At 35.0% G+C, this 21,746-nt stretch overlaps 1 protein-coding gene across 2 annotated transcripts; it reads left to right on the forward strand.

Annotated features, from left to right (window-relative positions):
* The first annotated feature begins 5,332 nt into the window (after positions 1-5,332).
* On the forward strand, positions 5,333-6,660 carry LOC125650015 (shematrin-like protein 1). Of its 2 annotated transcripts, XM_048877954.2 has the most exons (3): positions 5,333-5,474; positions 5,732-6,422; positions 6,566-6,660. In XM_048877954.2, the coding sequence occupies exons 2-3, from the start codon at positions 5,736-5,738 to the stop codon at positions 6,572-6,574; spliced, it is 696 nt and encodes a 231-aa protein (XP_048733911.2). In that variant the 5' UTR covers positions 5,333-5,474; positions 5,732-5,735; the 3' UTR covers positions 6,575-6,660. The 2 variants fall into 2 exon arrangements, with proteins under 2 accessions (XP_048733911.2, XP_056023133.1); XM_056167158.1 differs by having other exon boundaries at positions 5,338-5,474; positions 5,732-6,660.
* Positions 6,661-21,746: the final 15,086 nt, after the last annotated feature.

Genomic DNA, 21,746 nt, shown 5'->3' on the forward strand with positions numbered 1-21,746 from the left:
TTTATCAGACTATGTATCATGAACATTTAATATGAATTTCATCAAAATCAATTTTTATGCCATTTTTCACAAAATACTTGATGCTTACTGATTTTGACTCTTAATGTTTCTGGTACCTTGCAGCTTTAGTTGACATACAAGAAAATTAGAACAATTGTAATACATATGTAACACTGTTCAGAATGTTGATAGATGATGAAAACCAGTAAGAAAAAATGTTTGGAAAAGATGCATACCCACTCATTAAGTCATGTGGGGATCGGGGTTAAAAATAGGTCCTCAGTACCCATTGCTTGTCGTAAGATGAGACTAATGGGGCGGTCCTTCGGATGAGACCGCAAAAACTGAGACCCGTGGCACAGCAGGCGTGGCATGATAAAGATCCCTCCCTGCTCAAAGACCGTAAGCGCCGATCATAGGCCTAAATTTTGCAGCCCTTCACCGGCAATGGTGACGTCTCAATATATGCATGAGTGAAAGATTCTCGAGCGGAACTTTGACTATATACAAACAACAGTAATTTTTAAAATGTACTAAAGTTACATGTAGCTGCCACAGATCCTATGGAATATTTCCATGGAGACAAAACTGTCAGATTACCAGTTTTTAATATGAAAACTTTCGGATTACAGCTAGCTTTGGTCAAATCTAACTCAACTGAGTATTAGTAAGTAAAATAAATGTGGTTAATGTTAACGGAAAGAAATCTACATAATCAATATTATGTTTCCATGGAAATAAGTTTCTATAGTAACCAAACTGCTAACTGAATTGTTTTGTTTTCTTAATTAGTATTTTTAGCCAGCCTATGAATACATAAATAAAGATATGATAATAATTAATATAGAATCAATCTCCTGAATATTTTTGTACAATGAATTATCATCAATGATTGTGGTTTCTGGCCCTGTCGTTTCCATAGTAACACATTTTCTTCACATTTTCCCCTTTGTAATAATAAAAATAATTAAACAGAGTCACACAATGCTTTTTAAAAATAGGTTTACAGGAAATGCCTATAGATAAAAATCTAATTTTACCTTGTGAAAAAAAAATCAAACTTACCTTTAAAGGGACTGATTCACGATTTTCTCCAAAATTTTCTATTTCACTTTTAATGATCAAAGTCTACTGTCTAATGTGTTTAAAAGATTTCACATAGAAATCGTGGTTATACTTTATCACAGAAGCTCATTTTAGAAAGTTATAATTATTTGTTTTGTAAACAAAGATTGGGGTATGTTTTTGTTTACATTTTCAAAAGAAATGGATATTGATCTAAGTTTATTATATCTTTCACATTTCAAGCATTTTGGGGGTGAAATGTGTCATCTAAAAGTTAAAATTTGTGACTATGCAAAATTAAGATGCTTTACATTACAAAATCAACATTTCATTTGTTTGTTTGTTTACATAAAAAGACTCGAGTTTTTGTTTACATAACACAGATTTAAGGCTAAAATATTGCTTTTATTCTTGTATTCAGAAGGTCAAAATTTTGGCTGTCCACATTAAATGAGTTATATTTTTAATGTTTCAGACACATTCCTAAACTTTAATTTTCATTTTGATTATAATCTTCTATTAATGTCTTTTGATTTCAAGATTTTATAGATGATTTATACATCAACTGATGAATAATCCATGAAAAATATGAAGTCTGTACTTTACAACATTTATTAAAAGTATTATATGACAGAACACTTTCACATGTAACAATAGGCTCACGTGTTTCTGCTTTCACAAATCAGTTTTAAAAGATAAGCAATTTCTTCCAAACTAAAAGGAATTATACATAATGGTTGTTGTGGTAACAAAATGATTAATCGTTGGTATTGCTAATTTGAGCAATCGTTTTAACATAAATTTTTATGTGTAAAGAAGCTCCAATTTTCACTATTACGTGGTACTAAGCAGACCTGTAATGTTTTCACTATCACGTGATACTAAGCAGGCCTGTAATGTTTTCACTACCACGTGATACTAAGCAGGCCTGTAATGTTTTCACTACCACGTGATACTAAGCAGGCCTGTAATGTTTTCACTACCACGTGATACTAAGCAGGCCTGTAATGTTTTCACTACCACGTGATACTAAGCAGGCCTGTAATGTTTTCACTATCACGTGGTACTAAGCAGACCTGTAATGTTTTCACTATCACGTGGTACTAAGCAGGCCTGTAATGTTTTCACTATCACGTGGTACTAAGCAGGCCTGTAATGTTTTCACTACCACGTGATACTAAGCAGGCCTGTAATGTTTTCACTATCACGTGGTACTAAGCAGGCCTGTAATGCTTTCTGATACAAATATTATTCTGGTTTCTGTTATAATTTTTTAAAATACTGAAATATGGTTTAAATGGCAACTAAAATATTTCTTAAACATGAGAGTACATTATATATATCATTGTTTATGCCTAATTTGATACATTAAGGATATTTTATCGATAAATTATTGAATTTTGTGAGGTTATTTATATTGCTTTAATTTTTTTTTTATCAAAATAACACACACACACACACACACACACACACACACACACACACACACACACCTACACACACACACACACACACACACACACACACACACACACACACACACACATTACATAATGGAAGTTATTAAAGCATACAGTACTTTCACCGATATCTGTTGGCGTATTTTTCTTTAAATGGTGCCATACGATGGCCTTAAATTGACTATTTTAAAACAAGAGGCCCAGGGGCCTTATAGGTCACCTGAGTATCATGTAACAACCTTCCAATGTTTGAATTAGGTTTGTGTTTAAATATAAGAATTTTACTTTTGGATGGAAGAAACATTGAATAGCTATGTGGTCAGCCCCGCCTTTGCACCAGAACCCCTGACCCAGGGGCCATAAATTTCAGTTTTGAAAGAAGCATCCTTGATCATCATTATCATACTATTAGTTTGTCTACTTAATACCCAGCAGCAGAGGAGAAGATTTTCAAAGAAATAAAATGCATTTTCACTATATGATCAATAGGGCCCCACCCTAATACCAGAACCCCTGACCCAGGGGCCATGAATTTCACAATTTTAAAAGAGGCATCCTTGCTCATCATAACCATGCTATTGGTTTGTCTACTTAATACCCAAGGACAGAGAAGAAGATTTTCAAAGAAATAATGCATTTTCACTATATGACTTATAGAGCCCCACCCTAGCACCAGAACCCCTGATCCAGGGGCCATGAATTTCACAATTTTTAACAAGAGGTACTGTGAGCAATGCTCACTAAGAATACCCCCCGCTTACTCCAATCTCCCAAAGGGTGTTGGTAATAGGTATAAACTACCTCTTTTCTGAGTGTTGCTACTTCGATGTCCAGTGCGCATGACCTTTGACCTTTTGACCCCAAACTCGATAGGGAACATCTTCATCCCATGGGTAGTCCATATGTATGATATGGTGACTGTAGGTGGAAAGGATAACGCTTTAGAGCCCGGAAACCATATTGCTACTTCAATGTCCAGTGCGCTTGACCTTTGACCTTTTGACCCCAAACTCGATAGGGATCATCTTCATCCCATGGGTAGTCCACATATATGATATGGTGACTGTAGGTGGAAAGGATAACGCTTTAGAGCCCGGAAAGCACATTGCTACTTCAATGTCCAGTGCGCTTGACCTTTGACCTTTTGACCCCAAACTCGATAGGGAACATCTTCATCCCATGGGTAGTCCATATGTATGATATGGTGACTGTAGGTGGAAAGGATAACGCTTTAGAGCCCGGAAACCATATTGCTACTTCAATGTCCAGTGCGCTTGACCTTTGACCTTTTGACCCCAAACTCGATAGGGAACATCTTCATCCTATGGGTAGTCCATATGTATGATATGGTGACTGTAGGTGGAAAGGATAACATTTTAGAGCCCGGAAACCATATTGCTACTTTGATGTCCTGTGTGCTTGACCTTTGACCTTTTGACCCCAAAATCGATAGGGAACATCTTCATCCCATGGGTAGTCCATATATATGATATGGTGACGGTAGGTGGAAAGGATAATGCTTTAGAGCCCGGAAACCATTGCGTCTACAGACGGACGGACAGACGGACAACCCGATTCCAGTATACCCCCCCCCCCCCACAACTTGTTGCGGGGGGGGGGGGGGTGGTATAAAGAGGCATCCTTGCTCATCATTACCATGCTATTAGTTTGTCTACTTAATTCCCAGAGACAGAGAAGATTTTCAAAGAATTTCTACATTTTCACTATATGACCAATAGAGCCCCACCCTAACACAAGAACCCCTGCCCCAGGGGCCATGAATTTCACAATTTTGGTAGAGGGCTCAATGCTCATTATAATTATGCCCACAGTTTGGCTTCTTGATGTCCAGGAGTAAAGAAGATTTTTTAAAATTACACTCATTTTGATGGTTTTTACCCCACCCCTCAGGCCCCAGGGGGGCAGGGACCACGAATTTCACAATGTTTGTTCCCCTCCACCCACAGATGCTATATGCCAAAATTGGTTGAAATTGGTTCAGGGGTTTCAGAGAAGAAGCTGAAAATGTTCAAATGTTAACGCACGACGAACGACGACGGACAAAAACAGATAGCAATAGGTCACCTGAATGAATTCAGGTGACCTAAAAATAATAAAAAAGCCAAAGTATTGATTTTTCAATTTCAAAAACAATTGATAATTCAATCATGATTTTTTGATGTTTAATTATGCACCTTGTTATTAAACTAAACCTAATCCTTAAAGCAAGCAGCAAAGGCATTTGTAAACCAGAATTTTTAAGATTGGTTTTCTTTAATCAAAAACAGGCCAACATATAGTATTTAAAGCATCTTGGGAGCCATTTTCAAGGTAATCTTGCTACCATGGCAACGGTAACACAATTACAAAAGGTACCACATCAAAATTGGTACCGTATAAGTTTTATATGATGACCCCTGGGTCGAGACCTCTGCTGGTGGACTGTTAGTCCCCGAGGGTCTCTATTAGTGGGGTATCTTTGTAAATCATTCTATTATATTGCATATTTTTACTATGGAGACCATAACGCCTTGTACAGCCAGGAACGCCTTTCATGTTTAACATTCAACATTACTATCAATAGTCTTATTTTGAATCACTTCTAAATTTCATAATTTTTGAAAATCTTGAACCCCAAGATCAGCATTTTTGAACTTACTGTCCCCGGAAAAGTCTTTGCACTGAAAAATTAAAATTCATGCGGTTTAATGTATTAATTTATCAAGTATCTTTTGATGTAATCAAAAGTACGTTACAAATCGGGAATATCATTGTCAATCATTCCTTAATTTCCTTCATTGCGTTATTCATTGTGTAATCTTCGACACAATGGAATCAGCCCACGAATGAGAATTTTCCTTGTGACGTGTTCGTTCCTAATACTATAAAACCAGAGACCACATTCACCGGTTCAGTACGGCACAAGAACTGTTGAACTCACAAGTCCAGGTAAGCCCTCTATCATAACTTTATGCATTTCTTAATTTCATATGAATTGCTTTTCAAAAAGACATTTAGATAATTTTTCAAAACGATTTTTACTTTTAAACATCTTAAAGCATGCGATAGTAGTAATGTTTTATTGAAATAATTTCTAATGTAGGTAGGTGTAACTTTATATAGTTAGTTCATGATGAAATTTATATCAATACGTATGATATCTATCATTTAGATTTCGATTAGTTTATGAAAACATTTTTTTCCAGAAAAATGCTGCGATTCATTGCTGTTGCCTGCGTTGTGGCCTGCGCGTTGGCCGACTCGGACTACCCCGCCACTGACTATTATGGGGGATGTGGTGAATATGGATGCACTTACGGTGTCCAATCACAGGGTCCCTATGGGGGCTATGGAGGACTCATCAGTACTGGTGGCAATGGAGTGAGCACTGGTGTCGTTAGCACTGGAGGATTTAACACAGGATTGTTCGGTCTTGGAGGTGGGTCTGCTGCCGCCAGCGCCGCTGCTGCAGGAAATGCCGCCGCTGCTGCCGCCGCCGCCGCTGGTCTGAATGGTGCTGCTGCTTCCGCCGCTGCCGCTGCTGGTGGTTTAGGATGGAACGTTGCCCCTAACAACTATTGGTACCCCGGACAATACTACACTTACCCCGGACAATATTTCACTTTCCCAGGACAATACTACACTTACCCCGGACAATACCACACTTACCCCGGACAGCAGTACCCTTTCCCAGGGTTCAACTATAACAACCGAGTCTCTTTCCCCTACTCTGGATTGAACCTTGGAGGTGGATCGGCTGCTGCTAGCGCCGCTGCTGCAGGAATCGGAAATGCCGCCGCTGCTTCAGCTGCCTCTGCTGGTGGATTCAATGGTTTCAATGGCGGAATCATCTTCGGTGGATCTAGACGCAGTTTTGGAAGCAGGGGACTTAGAAAAGTAAGCCCTCTAGTAATATACCTAGAGTATAGTAAAAATATTTCTGATATTTATATAACTAAGGAAGATGCATATATGATTACCATACTTATGCGCTTGATTTATTGAGTTAATTTAATCAATTATCGATCTTTTTATTTCAGGTATACTAAATTGGTTGGAGGAAATCATGACTGCCTGTTACTGAATGTTGTTTGAATACCTTAATAAATTATAATAAATTGTATATTTTCATGAATATAAGATGTCCTTTTTAGTTTTGTAGCCTTGGATAAACAAGAGATAGACAAAGCTATATTTCTAGTCAGAGAGTTATTGCACAACATGGGAAAACAAGCTCTACAGAGCTTTTGACTGACATATTTTATTAGTAAAAGTGGTGTAAATCAAATGTAGATTCTAAAACATTCTAAAGAACTTTTAGTAAAGAGATCGCAAAACTTTTATCTAATCAACAACATCAAAACGTCAACACTTTACACGGCCATTCCTCACGATGAATTAAGGACTAGACTTTTTGACATCATTGACAGTTGCTATTTCAACAAAAATGGAAATTGGAAACATTCATATCTAGTGATCAGTCATCCAAAAAAATACGTTGTTAAACACCACTCTGATTCCACGCACAAATACTCTGAAGTTGAAATAAAAAAAATATGCTGGAGTTCCTCATTGACAATATCTTGGTAGTCATTGGTGATCAGCTCTTCCAACAATTTGTTGGAATTACCATGGGCATAAATTGTGCTCCTTTGTTAGCTGACCTGTTTTTATATCCTTATGAAGCAGGGCTTATTCAAAAGCTTCTAAATGAGAAGAAAGAAGCCCTTGCTGTGGCCTTCAACTCGACATTTAGATATATTGATGACGTTTTATTTATTATCAATAATCATTTTTCATTCATATGTCGATTGGATATATCCCTGTGAACTCGAAATAAAAGACACCACAGAACCCTCCACATTACTTAGATATTTTATTGAAAATAAATATCAACGGCAATCTAACAACTCAACTTTATGACAAACGGAATGATTTCAGCTTCTCCATCGTCAACTTTCCATATTTATGTAGCAATATTCCATTATCACATGCATATGGTGTTTATATCTCTTAACTGATTCGATACGCAAGAGCTTGTTCTGTGTATGGTCAGTTTTTAAGTCGAGGCAGGCTACTGACAAACAAGTTGATGACGCAGTTTAACGTCAACATTGCGCAAATTCTATGGTCGTTATAACGATCTAGTTTGCCAATACGACCTATCCTTGGGTCAAATGCTGTCTGACGTGTTTTATACCGATTGTTAGACCGTTCTTGGCACACTGATTTTAACTACGAATAACTCCGTTTACCTGATCAAAATTTAGGGCTCACGACGGGTGTGACCGGTCGACAGGGGATGCTTGCTCCTCCTAGGCACCTGATCCCACCTATGGTGTGTCCAGGGGTTCTTGTTTGTCAACTCTCTATTTTGTAATGCTTATAGGAGTTATGAAATAGATCACTGTTCGTTATATTCACCTTTCATCAATCTCATAACTCCTCTAAGCAATACAAAATAAGAGAGTTGGGCAAACACATGGTGTTTACGCAAGAGCATGTTTTGTGCATGACCACTTTTTAAATCGAGACAGGCTACTGACAAATAATAAATAAATATTTAAAGTAGATCTTCTGCTGGATTTAATGAAGCTTAAGAAATCTTTGCACATGGAAATATATCTAAAGAACTTTTCAAGGGTTAGTCTGAATTTGATATTGAATGTCGTCACTTGGACCCTGTCTGATGCCTTATGTTCAGATTAAAATAAAATTAAGATGGTTACCCTCCTTAGGAATACGACGATTAAGACTAATTGAATTCTTTTTTATTTGATTTTCAAACCATTTTGTGAAACCAACTACCCAATTAACAACTTTTCTTCAACGATAAATCATTATTTTACGTATGCTTCGTATCCAGAGCCGCGATTTTTTAAATAAATGAATGGCTATTCCAACAAGCATTCTGAAAATATTGCATAGGAATACATAGTCCCCTACCGGAGGCAAATGTTATTGGATTGCACCAATATTCGAAGTTCATTATGAGACTAAGGTCATGGTAAAAGGGAAAATTAGGAAACCAAAATAGGAATGGTTGGAAATCGACTACTATTCAGGTACAAAGATTAGACCAGGAAAACTTATCAAACTGACTATCAAATGAATATCTGTAAGCACAACAACAAAGGTAGGAAAACTGACAATTCATGTTATTTTTCTAAGTTCAAGGGCCATAACTTAGTGAAAAATCAATAAACCAAGAGAAAAATCGAACTTGATCGGAAACTTGTTATGACAAAGCAATGTACCAAATTCAAATGAATATCTGCAAGCACAAAAAATCCGGAAAACTGATAATTCATGCTATTTTTCAAAGTCCAAGAGCCATAACTTAATGAAAAATCAATGGACCGAGATGAAATTCAAATTTGATTTGTAACTTGTTATGCCAAAGCAATGTACTAAATATCAAATAAGTATCTGCAAGCACAACCAAAAAAAAAAAAAGTTCGGAAAACTAATAATTCATGCTATTTTTTTAAGTCCAAGGCCCACAACTTAGTGAAAAATCAACGGACCGAGACAAAACTCGAACTTGATCTGTAACTTGTTATGGCAAAGCAATGCACCAAATATCAAAAGAATATCTACAAACACGTAAAAAAAAAAAGAAAAAAAAAAAAAAAGAAAAGTCCGGAAAACTAAAAATTCATGCTATTTTTCTAAGTCCAAGGGCCAAAACTTAGTGAAAAGTCAACGGACCGAGACAAAATTCGAACTTGATCTGTAACTTGTTATGGCAAAGCAATGTACCATATATTAAATGAATATCTGCAAGCACATTAAAAAATGTCCGGAAAACTGATTTGCGGGACTGACGGACAGACAGACGGACGGAGCGCAAACCTAAAGTTCCCTTCGACTTCGTCGGTAGGGGACTAATAATGACTATTTAAAGTTGCGCATTTGCGTCATCAAATTTGTCATATTTGGGGATAAATGAGGGTGTAAGAGGAATTTGGCAAAGCAGAATTTTAAAAAAGTATTGTTCTTGAAGATCAATAAAAATGCAGAATAATTGTCGTTTTCCAAAGCGGTAGCATACACAAAGTGAAAGTAAGAGATCCGTTTACCAACCTTTTATATCAGAAATGTATGTCTCACTGAAGTATTTGTAGCCTTTACTAATTTCTATCTGTCCCAGGCTTAAAGATGTCGATTAATGAAATCTTCTGCAAATCCGAAAGTTATACCGTCGGGAATAAGCTTGGAATTTTGTGAAATTTTTTTCAATATCTATTTTCGTTTGTATTATAATTATACCCCCCAAACGAAGTTCGGGGGGGGGGGGGGGTAAATAGGAATCACTCTGTCTGTCTGTCTGTCCGTCCGTCTGTCTGTCTCCAGATTCGTGTCCGGGCCATAACTTAATTGTTCTTTGACATAGGCATACCATATTTGACACATGAGTGTATCGCCATGAGACGATGTGTCGGGTACCTTCATGACCTCTATATAACCTTGAACTTTGACATGAAGGTCAAAATTGATTATAGAGTTTTGACATAGTCATACCATAAGACATGGGTGTATCACCATGAGACTATGTGTCATGTACATTAATGACCTCTTTATGATCTTGACCTTTCATCTCAAGGTCAAAATTATAGGTTTATACCATGGATTTGTGTTCGGACTATATCTTCCATTTTCTTCTACAAAGGTATACCATATTTTTACACTCAGGAAAGAGGTAATTTATACCTATTAACAACACCCTTTGGGAGATTGGGGTAAGCGGGGGGTATTCTTAGTGAGCATTGCTCACAGTACCTCTTGTTTTAATCTGAATTGATTTTATATTATTATCTTTTGAAATATCTTATTCAGAGTTACACATAACAATCTGCTTATTTCTTGCAGTCTTAAAAGAATTTTAGCCTCAAAGACAATCATCCAAAATTTAGACCTGTGACCATTTGCATACTGCACTCTGATTGGTTAAACCTTTCTCTAAAACAAATTTAAGCCACCACAACCTTGTAACTTATTCTCTAACAATCTCACCTCACAAACATGTGTCGCAGTGTTAAATTCATGCAGTTTATTCATATCGATACATATTAGATCATGTTATCTATACAGCCTTGTTTTAATTTTTGATTTATTGATGTTATTCTACATTTTCAATGCATCTATTTTTGTAGTGTTTGATATGATAACATCATTATGCAAATTTAAACAAAAGTATCTACACGCAGAGAATCCAATGAACACCGACACCTGTCATAAGAACATGTGTTCCAGGTAAAAACAAATATATGCGTGTTGTTTGATTAATTGTTAAATAGAATAAGCATTTTCCATTACAAACGAACGCCAATTATAATTCATATATCAACCACGAAGTATTTTAAAATCATCTTTTTTTAAATGTTTTTTTTTTATATACATCCTTGTTAGTTTTGATATGTATGTAATCAACACAACTTTCGAAATGATAAAAACAGGGGAAATAATCATCGCAGATGACAGTAATTAAAATCAAATTAAAGATTTAAAACCACAAACTTCTGAAAATTGCACATTACAAGTTGAAATAGATCGTAAACATATTTTAATTAAACACGTCCTTACGATTATACAATATATTTCCGTGTAACAATTTTATGTCATTATGTTAAATTTCTTCATTGCATAAGACATTAATCTTACAGAAAAAAATCAAACATATGATATATTGTCTGACAAACTTAGTGAAAAATGGACGATTAGTTCTGACACGATTCATACAAAATCCTGCTTAGTACGTGTTCATCGGTGTAGTACTTTTTATTTTATTTGTATTGTTCAGAATGGAAACTTAATGTTAATGTCAGTAAGACAAAGAAATTAGTATTTAAGGTCCTATGCCAAGAAAAGTGTTTTATTATAATAACAGTGCTATTGAAAATGTGAAAGAATTTAAATACTCAAGGATAATATTTTCCCGCTCAGGTTCCTTTTGTAAGACTAAAAAACATTTATGTGAACAGACACAAAAGGCAATGTATGGTGTAATAAGGAAAATAAGACAATTTAATGTACCAATAGAGTCTCAGCTGGATCTTTTTGATAAAGTCGTTGTACCAATTTTGACATATGGCTGTGAAATTTGGGGATATGAAAATGTTGAAATGATTGAACGAAAAGACTGAAAATTTCTAAAACAGATTTTCCATTTAAATAGTTGTACCCCTTCTTATACGACACATGGTGAGACTGGGCGCCTTCCACTGTATATACAAATATATACAAGGATGATTTTTTCCTGAATAAGATTACTTACTAGTTCGAAAAACAAAACTGTTTGTAAATAATATAAATATCTATATTCGCAATATTCCCAAGGAGGTTTATCGATAAAAAATCCATGGGTAGTTCTTATATACAAAATTTAAACATCTTGCTGATTTTCGAATAGTTGGTATGAACAAAATAAAAGAACTTAAACTTGACCTATATATACACTTATGTATATAATTTAAAAGAATAAAATCCAAAATGATCACATAATAATCAACGATCAGTTCCTGCTAGTACTTTCGCCTTACGGCTCTTCAGGCAGTTTGTCTTGAATGTTTGAATATATATATATACTTTTATGATATATACATGTATATATATATATATATATATATATATATATATATATATACTTTTATGAGAGAGAGAGAGAGAGAGAGAGAGAGAGAGAGAGCATTACATTACAGGCAAGAGAAAAGATCTAAATAGTACATGTTAGAGGCAAGGTCAAGCAAATGGATATAACTGCCCTTTTTTAATCCTTAAAAAGGGTTAAAACCAGTAATACTTTTTCAATAGTTTCAACCGCCACTCGAGGATAAATATTTATCTTCAATTTTAGTAAACCATGTTTTACAAAACCCTTTGTCTCTCGGGATGTTTTCATGTTTAGCTGTTGTAATGACCAACTTATGTGACTGGACTACCTCATTTAGAAATACTTTTCACCCCCCCCCCAAAAAAAAAAACAACAACAAACCAACCAAAAAGCAAAAAAGAGCGTTTGTGTTATCTAGTTGAACTACCGTTCTTTGATAGCGTATTTGATCCCACTAACTTGGAACATTATTTTCTGAAGAAAGAAAGACACAGTTCTGACGCGCATGCGTATATACCCTACCAATATTGTGTGCATCGTTTTAAGAAATAAATTTCATTTTTGAAAATACACGAGGGCATGAACAGCGACTTTTTACTCCAGGATAGTGTGTCATGAAACATATATTGAAACATATTTGCGGGCGTGAAGTGTTGCTATTCATGCCCTCACAATTTCAAAAATGAAATATGTTTTTTATATCTACATTTTACTTTTTATTACTGTCAGAATTCCTATCGGTTACAACAGTCGTACTATATTTATCAAGATGCATAAGCACATATTTCACATTCATAAGGAAATGGCTATCATTTCAATTGGTAAAGATATCGAAGGCAAAGACATTTGAAAGGTAAATATTTGATGATAACACACAAGGAGAAAAAATAACCTTTAATAGAGCAAAAACACAGAACAAAAAGGAAAAAAAAAACCCACCTCATTAATCAATCAAGAAATGAGTATTGTTTTTTTCTTTTTAAACATGACGCCTATCACCTCTAAAGTTTGCAAGACACAAAAATCTGCAGCATTATTTCATCATTTTTACTTGAGATTGTCATGTCATGACAGGCGTGTTTTTATTTTATTTTCTTCACATTATATGTTGTCAACTTAGAAAAATTAATATACATCTGTAAATAAAGTAACACGCTTTTGTTGTCTTTTTAAATGTTTTTTTCAATACTAGCTCCTTGAAATTGAATAACTTTGCAGAATTAAACGATCATCCTCTTCTTCTGTCCAAATAACTTCTCCCCTACTCCTTCACATTAAAGGAATTCATCAAATTCTAATTAGCTATAATTAGTGTGGTTATTAATAGCAATGCACCACGCCGCGGGTTTTACATAATTTAAGCATTATGAATTATCATTATGATGAGGTGATAATTCAGGGTTAATTAATATTACTATATCAGGCTAATATAATCAACCACATTCTAATGCACAATGTAATGAATTGAAACTTTTGGATCGTCTTAAAAAGATAAGTTGAATGATTTCTTATCTACAATAAAAGTCTTAAAGTGATGTTGAGTTTTCTAATTTATTATTACTGTCAAAGTATCTATTTTTTTTTTATTGTTTATGTATTCTTAACTTTTATGTCCGTCGGATGGGACGTTAAACGGTGTCCCGTGTCAAGGATCACAACCCCCTTGGCACGCAAAAGATCGTTTCTCTGATGTTCGAAAAAGAGTAGGCTCACTGGGGGCCGTCAGGGAATATCAAACACTCATATTTCAATTACTTAACCGCCGTAAAATGGCTGAAATATTGCCAAAAAAGGCGTAAAACCTCAATCATTAACTCTTGTCATTAAAAAATCCCTAAAACATGGTAATTATTTTGAAATTGCGAAGCTTCTGATTTTGAGGACATTATGGTTGATTACAATGCTTTACGTACCATGAAGAATTATACTTCTAAAAAGCACTACGATATCTAGGTCACTCTTATTTTGATTATTGAGACGCCACGTAAACAGTACCACAGATTTAGACCTTATAGCGCTCAAGGCCATAAAGTGAGGGTTCTTTAACGTGCCAATGCCTGCCGCGACACGGGACCTCCGTTTGTACGTATTATTCTAAAGATCCGCAACGCCGAGCGTTTGGCGTAGGAGCAATTGCGAATATTTGTCAGTTGTTTCCCCTATTTCAAACATAGGTGGCGCAAGACTCGTTTACGTCCTTGATGACTTCCGGTGTACATAAGATTTATAAGAGAGTGTAAGGTTTTTGTTGTGCAAATAGGGAGTGGGGGTAGAATTCCCGAGATATGAAGCTTTTAAAAAAATCAATTGGTTCATTGTCATGAAATGTGACAGCGACAACGATCGTTTTAAGTTCCGCTCAGCGTCGTGCGCTATAAACTTCAGTCTTCAGTTCAGTCCGACTTCACAGATATCTGATGACGACTTTGTTGCAGAAAGTATTTACGGGGGATTAAACATTTGCTCTGTAGATCGTAATATTCTGCATGAATGTTTTATGCTGAAATTTTATCTATCCTCAGTGATACAGTCATCAATGATCGTATAATTCTATGACCCCCCCCCCCCCTCCTTCTAGACTAGATCTATAATCAAACAGGGGAAATTTGAGTCATCAATATATAAACCAAGTATGGTACAAAAATACATTTCAGATGTCATTTAAAAATTAATTTTAGAGTTAACCAAGGTCGTCAAAATATGAATGAACGCGATTGCTAATAGCACCCCCCACCCCACCCCCACCCCTCCGCCGTCACTCGGTACGACTGTAATGGAGGGGTGGCTATAATCAGACTGTAACTGTAAGACAGTGAATATTCTTAGGTCTTGTTTTCCTATTTGATGACTGGATTGTAAATTAATTCCAACACTTTACTTTCATTGTTAATTTTGTTATAATTCAAAAAGTTGTAAAATATTGTTTGAATTTCAGAGAAAACGAGTCTGGATTCTTCAATAGTCAATACGTATGAAATTAATCAAAATATGAGATGAAATTGTCAAACTTTCATAACTTATCAAAGTTTGCATTATCATAGTTATGTTGTTATGTCATGTTTATCAACTGACCCACGGAAGTACAGTCCAATACGTCAAAGAAACGAATACCAATCCTAGCCAATTTTAACTGTTGACGCAAACCAGAAGAAAAATGCATCTCAAGAGATTAAGATATTTCTGAATTTTTTAGAAATAAAATTTGAATCATATCTACTTTTATCAAAATTAAATGCAAATTCATAAAGCTATAAATTTATCCAAGTGAAGTAAATTACAAATTTCACTATCATATATACAATGGTGTGTTTATAATAAAAGCCACACATAGGCCTATTGTTCATTGTGGATTTTATTTTAAAAAATCATTGCATTACGTTTTTCAATATTCACTTGTAACTGCGATTTCAATCTGAAGTATTCAAATTGACCTTCAAATTGAAAAGTGTACTACATTTGTTAAGTGATGTATTTTAGTATTAAATCAATCATATCATGAACTGTCATGGTACATATAAACATGATAAATCCTTATACATGAAAGTAAACACGGGTCAAATTACATGTCTGTAGGCTTACATCAGTTTCCTGCAACACCATGGACAAACGTCATTTGGATACAACCATTCCTATACGCAGGATACAGTCGTGCTTTTCACGCAGAGTACAACCAACTCATAGTATATATCAATCATAGTATACAGATGGAGACGTGAATTTAGAAGTTGAAAGCTTGAACTTCCGTCTTCAACTTGCAATCCAAATTGTAATATTCAATTAAAATGTAGAAACTCAAAATTTTGAATCATTATTGTACAGCTAGCATATGGGGTAGTAAAATTTATTTGACCTGCCAATTTTTATGCTCTCGCTTGCCCTATGGACTAATAAAAAAGTTAACCGCAAAATGTTTACCTATCGTGACGTCATCACGTAAGTCACGCAAATAAACTGTTTAATGTGGTATGATATATTATGTACTCTGTACACATGTGCCTTCTCTATCGTGAATTTTATTTCATAAAGAGAAGTTATACATATACATTCACTATTACTACACATTTTAACAGCTTAATAATAGAATTTCAGATATATATGGATATATTTAATAATTGATATTCTTAATCTTCGATCGAGAGGGGGGGGGGGGGCACATATTGTTTTAAACATAAGCAATTCAACAACTTATAAAGAATTATGATGTATTGTATATTATATATTCAACCTAAACTACTGTTTAAGCATGTAAGCTTCACCACGAAGTAGTTTATAATGAAAAACGTTCAACGTGTATTGAATGTCTTTATTTAATCGATGTGACAGAGAAAATTCGGTTACAGCTGAAACTCTCAACGTGCTTTCCTTTCCGCCCAGAGAGTCTTGCAATGCGTTTTCTGAGTTCGTCTCTAAGCGCAGTGAGGTCCTACGAACCGTAATCCGCCGTCGTTACTAAATATTCAACAACTTTCTAATCTAAACGTGTCCTTCCGACGCTCTCTTAAACTTGAGGTTAGAAACGCCTTAGACGTTAACGGATCGTGCGCCACCTGTAATCAAGGGCGAGTAATTTGAAGTTTTATTTGCCATTATGGTACTAGCGGGACTCGAACTCTCACCCCGCATTGAACACCCCAACCTCTGATCATGATTTATTGCGACTAGTACTTGGCTGTTATAAGTAAGTGTTTATATTTCCAATGTTTTGGCCTTTGATATCTTTATAAATTATAATGATAGCCACTCATGAATGTAGTGCAGTTGTGCATGTGAACAACTCGCGCATGAATCTTGATAAATATAGTATATTTATCTCAACGGCTAGGAATTCCGATAGACTGGAAGTAGAATGTGAAAATAAAAAATTAAATTCAATGACGGTACGACAGTGGCGTAGCTTCCATTGAGGCAACCGAGGCAGCTGCCTCGGTTAAAAAAAAATACCTTTTACGCTGTTAAAATGTCGATAGCTTCTGGGGGGCTGCGGCCCCCAGACCCCCTGCCTCGGTAATATTCGAACCCAAGCTACGCCTATGTACGAACTACAACACGCCACCCGGCATAATTTTCATGTAGCGCTAACGCCAGCGAAGAATGTCGGCGGCGCGTAGAGTCGCAGTTCACGCTCTCATGAATGTTCAAAACTGAAATTTATTTCTTAATAGGCATCTCACCTCTGGTCGGCGCGGGTTCGAATCCCGCTCGCGCCGGTAAGTGAGAAAGTTTCCCAGTTTACTTGCGGAAGGTCCATGGTCTCTTCCCAGGTACATTGTCCGGGTTCTCTCTTCCACCAACAAAAACTGGGCGCCACCAGATAGCTGAAAAATTGTTGAGTGTGGCGGAAAACAGCATTCAATCAATCAATTGTTTCTTAATAGATATGGATTTTAAAAGTATACTGTGTGTTTTTAGCAATTACGTCTTGTTCAATTATATAAAATGAATATGTTTCTGTTGAGCTGGTAGGAATTACTAATCAAGACCGCTAGAATTATAAATGCAAGGTAAGTATAATTTTTCTCCATTCATGATTCATAAAGACGCAGGGAATTTACCTGCGTTGGAAATGTTTAAATTCATATTTGGTTTACGCAATAGTAATCAAGGTAAGCACATTTAATTGCAATACATCATCCCTCCCATTTCTTCAGCGTTTCCTTCACTTTGGTTATTAATTCATTGTGTAATTGTCAGAACAACTATACCACACGTGACGACCTCCCTGGTGATATTTCCGCTGTGTATATACATAGATAATGAAATGTCAATCACAAGCAACAAATGTGATGTATCTGTAAATCATTTCTACAATAGTTATATCCTATGTTGTATTTCCCTCACATCTTAACTTATTCAAAACTGCATAACATATTTTCAAAGAAATGTATTTTCTGTTTAATATATATTTGAAAGAAATTACTTCATCAAAACTAAATTTTTCTGTATATTGCGTCCGACCTCTAATAATTTTACAAATTTCTGTTATGTTCAAATTCATTCCTAGATTAGAAACAACGTTTTCATTTAACTTTCATAGAAAACTATGAAAGTATTTACTGAATCATGGATAAATGTAGTAGCTGCAGAACTGTAGCTCTCTGAAAAAATATTGTGGCGGAACAGAGAGCTACAGATCCACCCCTTATAAAAACCTTCGATTTACGGCACACAAAAAGCTTCGCACGGTTGAGACCTTATATAGTGGTATTCTTGTGTTGCTGTCTTATACATTTAATATAAAAAAATTCTTAACATATTTTCCTACTATAATTGTGTTCAAACATACCTTGAAATATTTATTAATGCTCCACACGACCCGAAACCTCACAGCTTCAAATGATTTCGTTTGTTGGCGTAGCCATGTTAGGTAGCCGGTCAATTCGAATCCCGGTTTATTTCCATACTTGCACAATTACGTCTAGATGTGAACTAATATCCCCACAAATATTTTGAACAATATACCATCCTAGTTCGTTTAAATAATAATTATTCAGATAGCACGGCAATGTGGCTTTCATTAGTCTGGTCCGGTCTCCATCCCTGCCACACGAGTGTAAAGGACCATATTGGACTTTTGCAGCATTTTCATTAATCAAGAGCTTATTTAACCTTTAGAAAAACTATATTTTTAATTTCTATTAATTCGTGTTGATAATAAAAGAAAAGTGAGTATATAACTTATACCGAATTTTATGAATAGATACCAGCAGCAACAGGGTTCGAACCGTGCGCAGCTTTTTGTGCGCCGTAAATCGAAGGTTTTTATAAGGGGTGGATCTGTAGCTCTCTGTTCCGTTACAATATTTTTTTTTCAGAGAGCTACAGTTCTGCAGCTAGGTTGATAGTACTGTCAGCTCATGTGGAACATTTAGAGTGAGAGGTGTACTCAGTGACACTAGAGCTTAAATTGAGCTTTGGACTCGATATATTGAGTCATAGACTCACTAGCACTAGATGTTGAATTTGATTGCATTGTAAACAGTGCCGACATCGAAAAATATTATTACTGCAAGAGCACGATTAGAATACAAAATTAACACAACCAATTAATAACCACATGAATCTCGCACTAAAATCACCAATCCAAAAGGTGAGTGGGAGAGACACTCTTTTCTAAGGAAAAGATACTGTATTACTCGGTGAAAAACCAAGTTTTCCTTCTTTACCTTACCAAATGTAAGATGTTATTACTTTGAATTTTAGCCAATTACCAAGTTTTCATACAAGTTAATGGGTTGCCCCAATCTGGGGCATATTGTAGTTGACTGCAATTGATGGAAAAATAACAGATGTCAAAGCTACAGATAGGAAAATTACAAAGGCCAACGTAGGGAAATACGATTTTTATCCGGGAGATGGCGGACAAGGGACGTAACTTTCGCGAAGTGTTGATACGTGTCAAGGTCAAACAAATTAAGGTCGTACTCTACATCGTCATAATGGCTGACTTCCTTTAAAAACATGGATGAAAAAATCGATATCAGCAATATTTGACTTTTCTTTTTCTATTTGAATACCTAGCCGAGTAGCTCAGTAGGTTAGAATACCGACTGCTGAACTGTAAGTCGTAGGTTGGAGTCCAGCAGGGGTTTTAATTTTTTTCAGATTAATTTCTATTAAAACTGTATTTTTTGACAAAATAAAGTAAATTTTAAAATTTTCAATTTCAAATTATTGTTGTACATAACTTCCACTTTTCATCTACATAAAATTTCTCTGGTGTAGCATACCTCCTTAAAATCGCAACCCCGAAATTCTAATATCAAAACAAAGAGCTATACGTGAGTCCGTACTTATGAATATTTAGAAAAAGTTTTATCATGGTTTAGAAGTCTAAAGATGATATACTGATGGTATACAAGTTTTCAAGGTCAATACATTTCTTCTTTTGTAATGATTTCTAATAATGTTTGAACATGGAAGTTTTGAAGGTCAAACAATTGTCCCAATTTGGGAAATACTATTAGGGCTAAAATAAGAAATTCAAGGTCAGAGCATCGAGGGAAACGAAATGTACTTCCATCAATCCTACAACAGAGAATATCTCATCAGGTGTTGTTGGAACTGAGTTATATATCTATATTTATAGATTAACAAATTTTGCCAATGAATAAACTCCGAAACGTTTACTCCAGAGTTATACTGCTGGCACCTTCAATATTATTTTATATTTGAGGTGAAGTCCGTAAGCTATAATAGAATATTACTTGATTTGTTAATATCGTAAATTTGGTTTAAAACCTTTCATTTTCGATAAACTACCCTGATATAGGAAAAATGATAGTACAGTGGCGGACACGTTTGGGGGATCTAAGCCAGTTTTCTGTTCTTTTTTAAAATGAAAACTAAAGATAATACGATATGAAGTTAATTCGTTGGATTTTAATATAAAAAAAATCGCAGAAAGAAAATATAAAAAAAAAAAAAAAAAAAAAAAAAGAAAGAAAAAGAACAACTCTCAGACTTGCACTCTAAGAGTCCGAAAGACTACTGAAATTTTTTTAATGCTTCAAACAAAAATAGTAAGTGTGCCGTAGATATAGATAGATGTACTATGTAATCTATTTTAAAAGATCGCAACGAAAATACTATTCGTAATGCTAACCAGTGTAACATTGATAACAAAGAAATTATGTATAATGTTTCTGATGAGATGTTAGATAACTTGAATTGTGAGATCAAAGACGAAGAAATATTGGAGGGTGTTATAAAGCTGAAAAATAACAAAGTTTGTGGTTTTGATAATGTATCAAATGAGCATATATCCTCAACTCTAAATATATTTTTACCTGTATATAGAAAATTATTCAATTTAGTTTTTAACTATGGTATAGTTTCAGATGAATGGTTGATAGGTATAATTAAACCCATTTATAAAAATAAAGGCGACCCCACTCTACCAGAAAATTACCGCCCCATTACATTATTAAGTTGTCTTGGGAAATTATTTACAAGTATACTGTGTAAGCGCCTAGAGACATTTGCAGAGGATTTTGATTTAATAAATGAAAACAAGACGGGCTTTAGGGAGGGGTATTCAACTTTAGATCACATTCTAACTTTACAATTTTTAACACATATTTTCTTTGAGAGAAGGAAAAACCTTTTCTGCGCTTTCATATATTTTAAACAAGCATTTTATACGGTTTGGAGATTTGGATTATGGCATAAACTATTGAAAAATTGGAGTAAGGGAAAATGCTTCATTTAGATTAAAAATTGTACGAAGGTATCAAGTCTATTATGAATCTAAATGGCACAACTACAGATTGCTTTAACTGTAACATTGGGGTCCGCCAAGGGGAAAATTTGTCACCTTTTCTCTTTTCCTTATATATCAATGATCTGGAACAGTTTTTGCTGGATAAAAACGTTGTTGGTTTGCAAAGCGTAACAAGTATACTTGAAGATGAATTATTTGTATATCTGAAACTTTTTATTTTGTTATATGCTGGCGATACTGTTATGGCTGAAACAGATGTAGATTTACAAAATACTTTTAAATAGTTTTTATTTGTATTGTTCACGATGGAAACTGAATGTAAATGTTAACAAAACTAAGATTTAAATTTTTTCAAAAGGTCGAATGCCGACTAAGACATTCTATTACA

The sequence above is a fragment of the Ostrea edulis genome, chromosome 5, assembly GCF_947568905.1.
Source record: "Ostrea edulis chromosome 5, xbOstEdul1.1, whole genome shotgun sequence".
NCBI classification, from domain to species: Eukaryota; Metazoa; Mollusca; class Bivalvia; order Ostreida; family Ostreidae; genus Ostrea; species Ostrea edulis.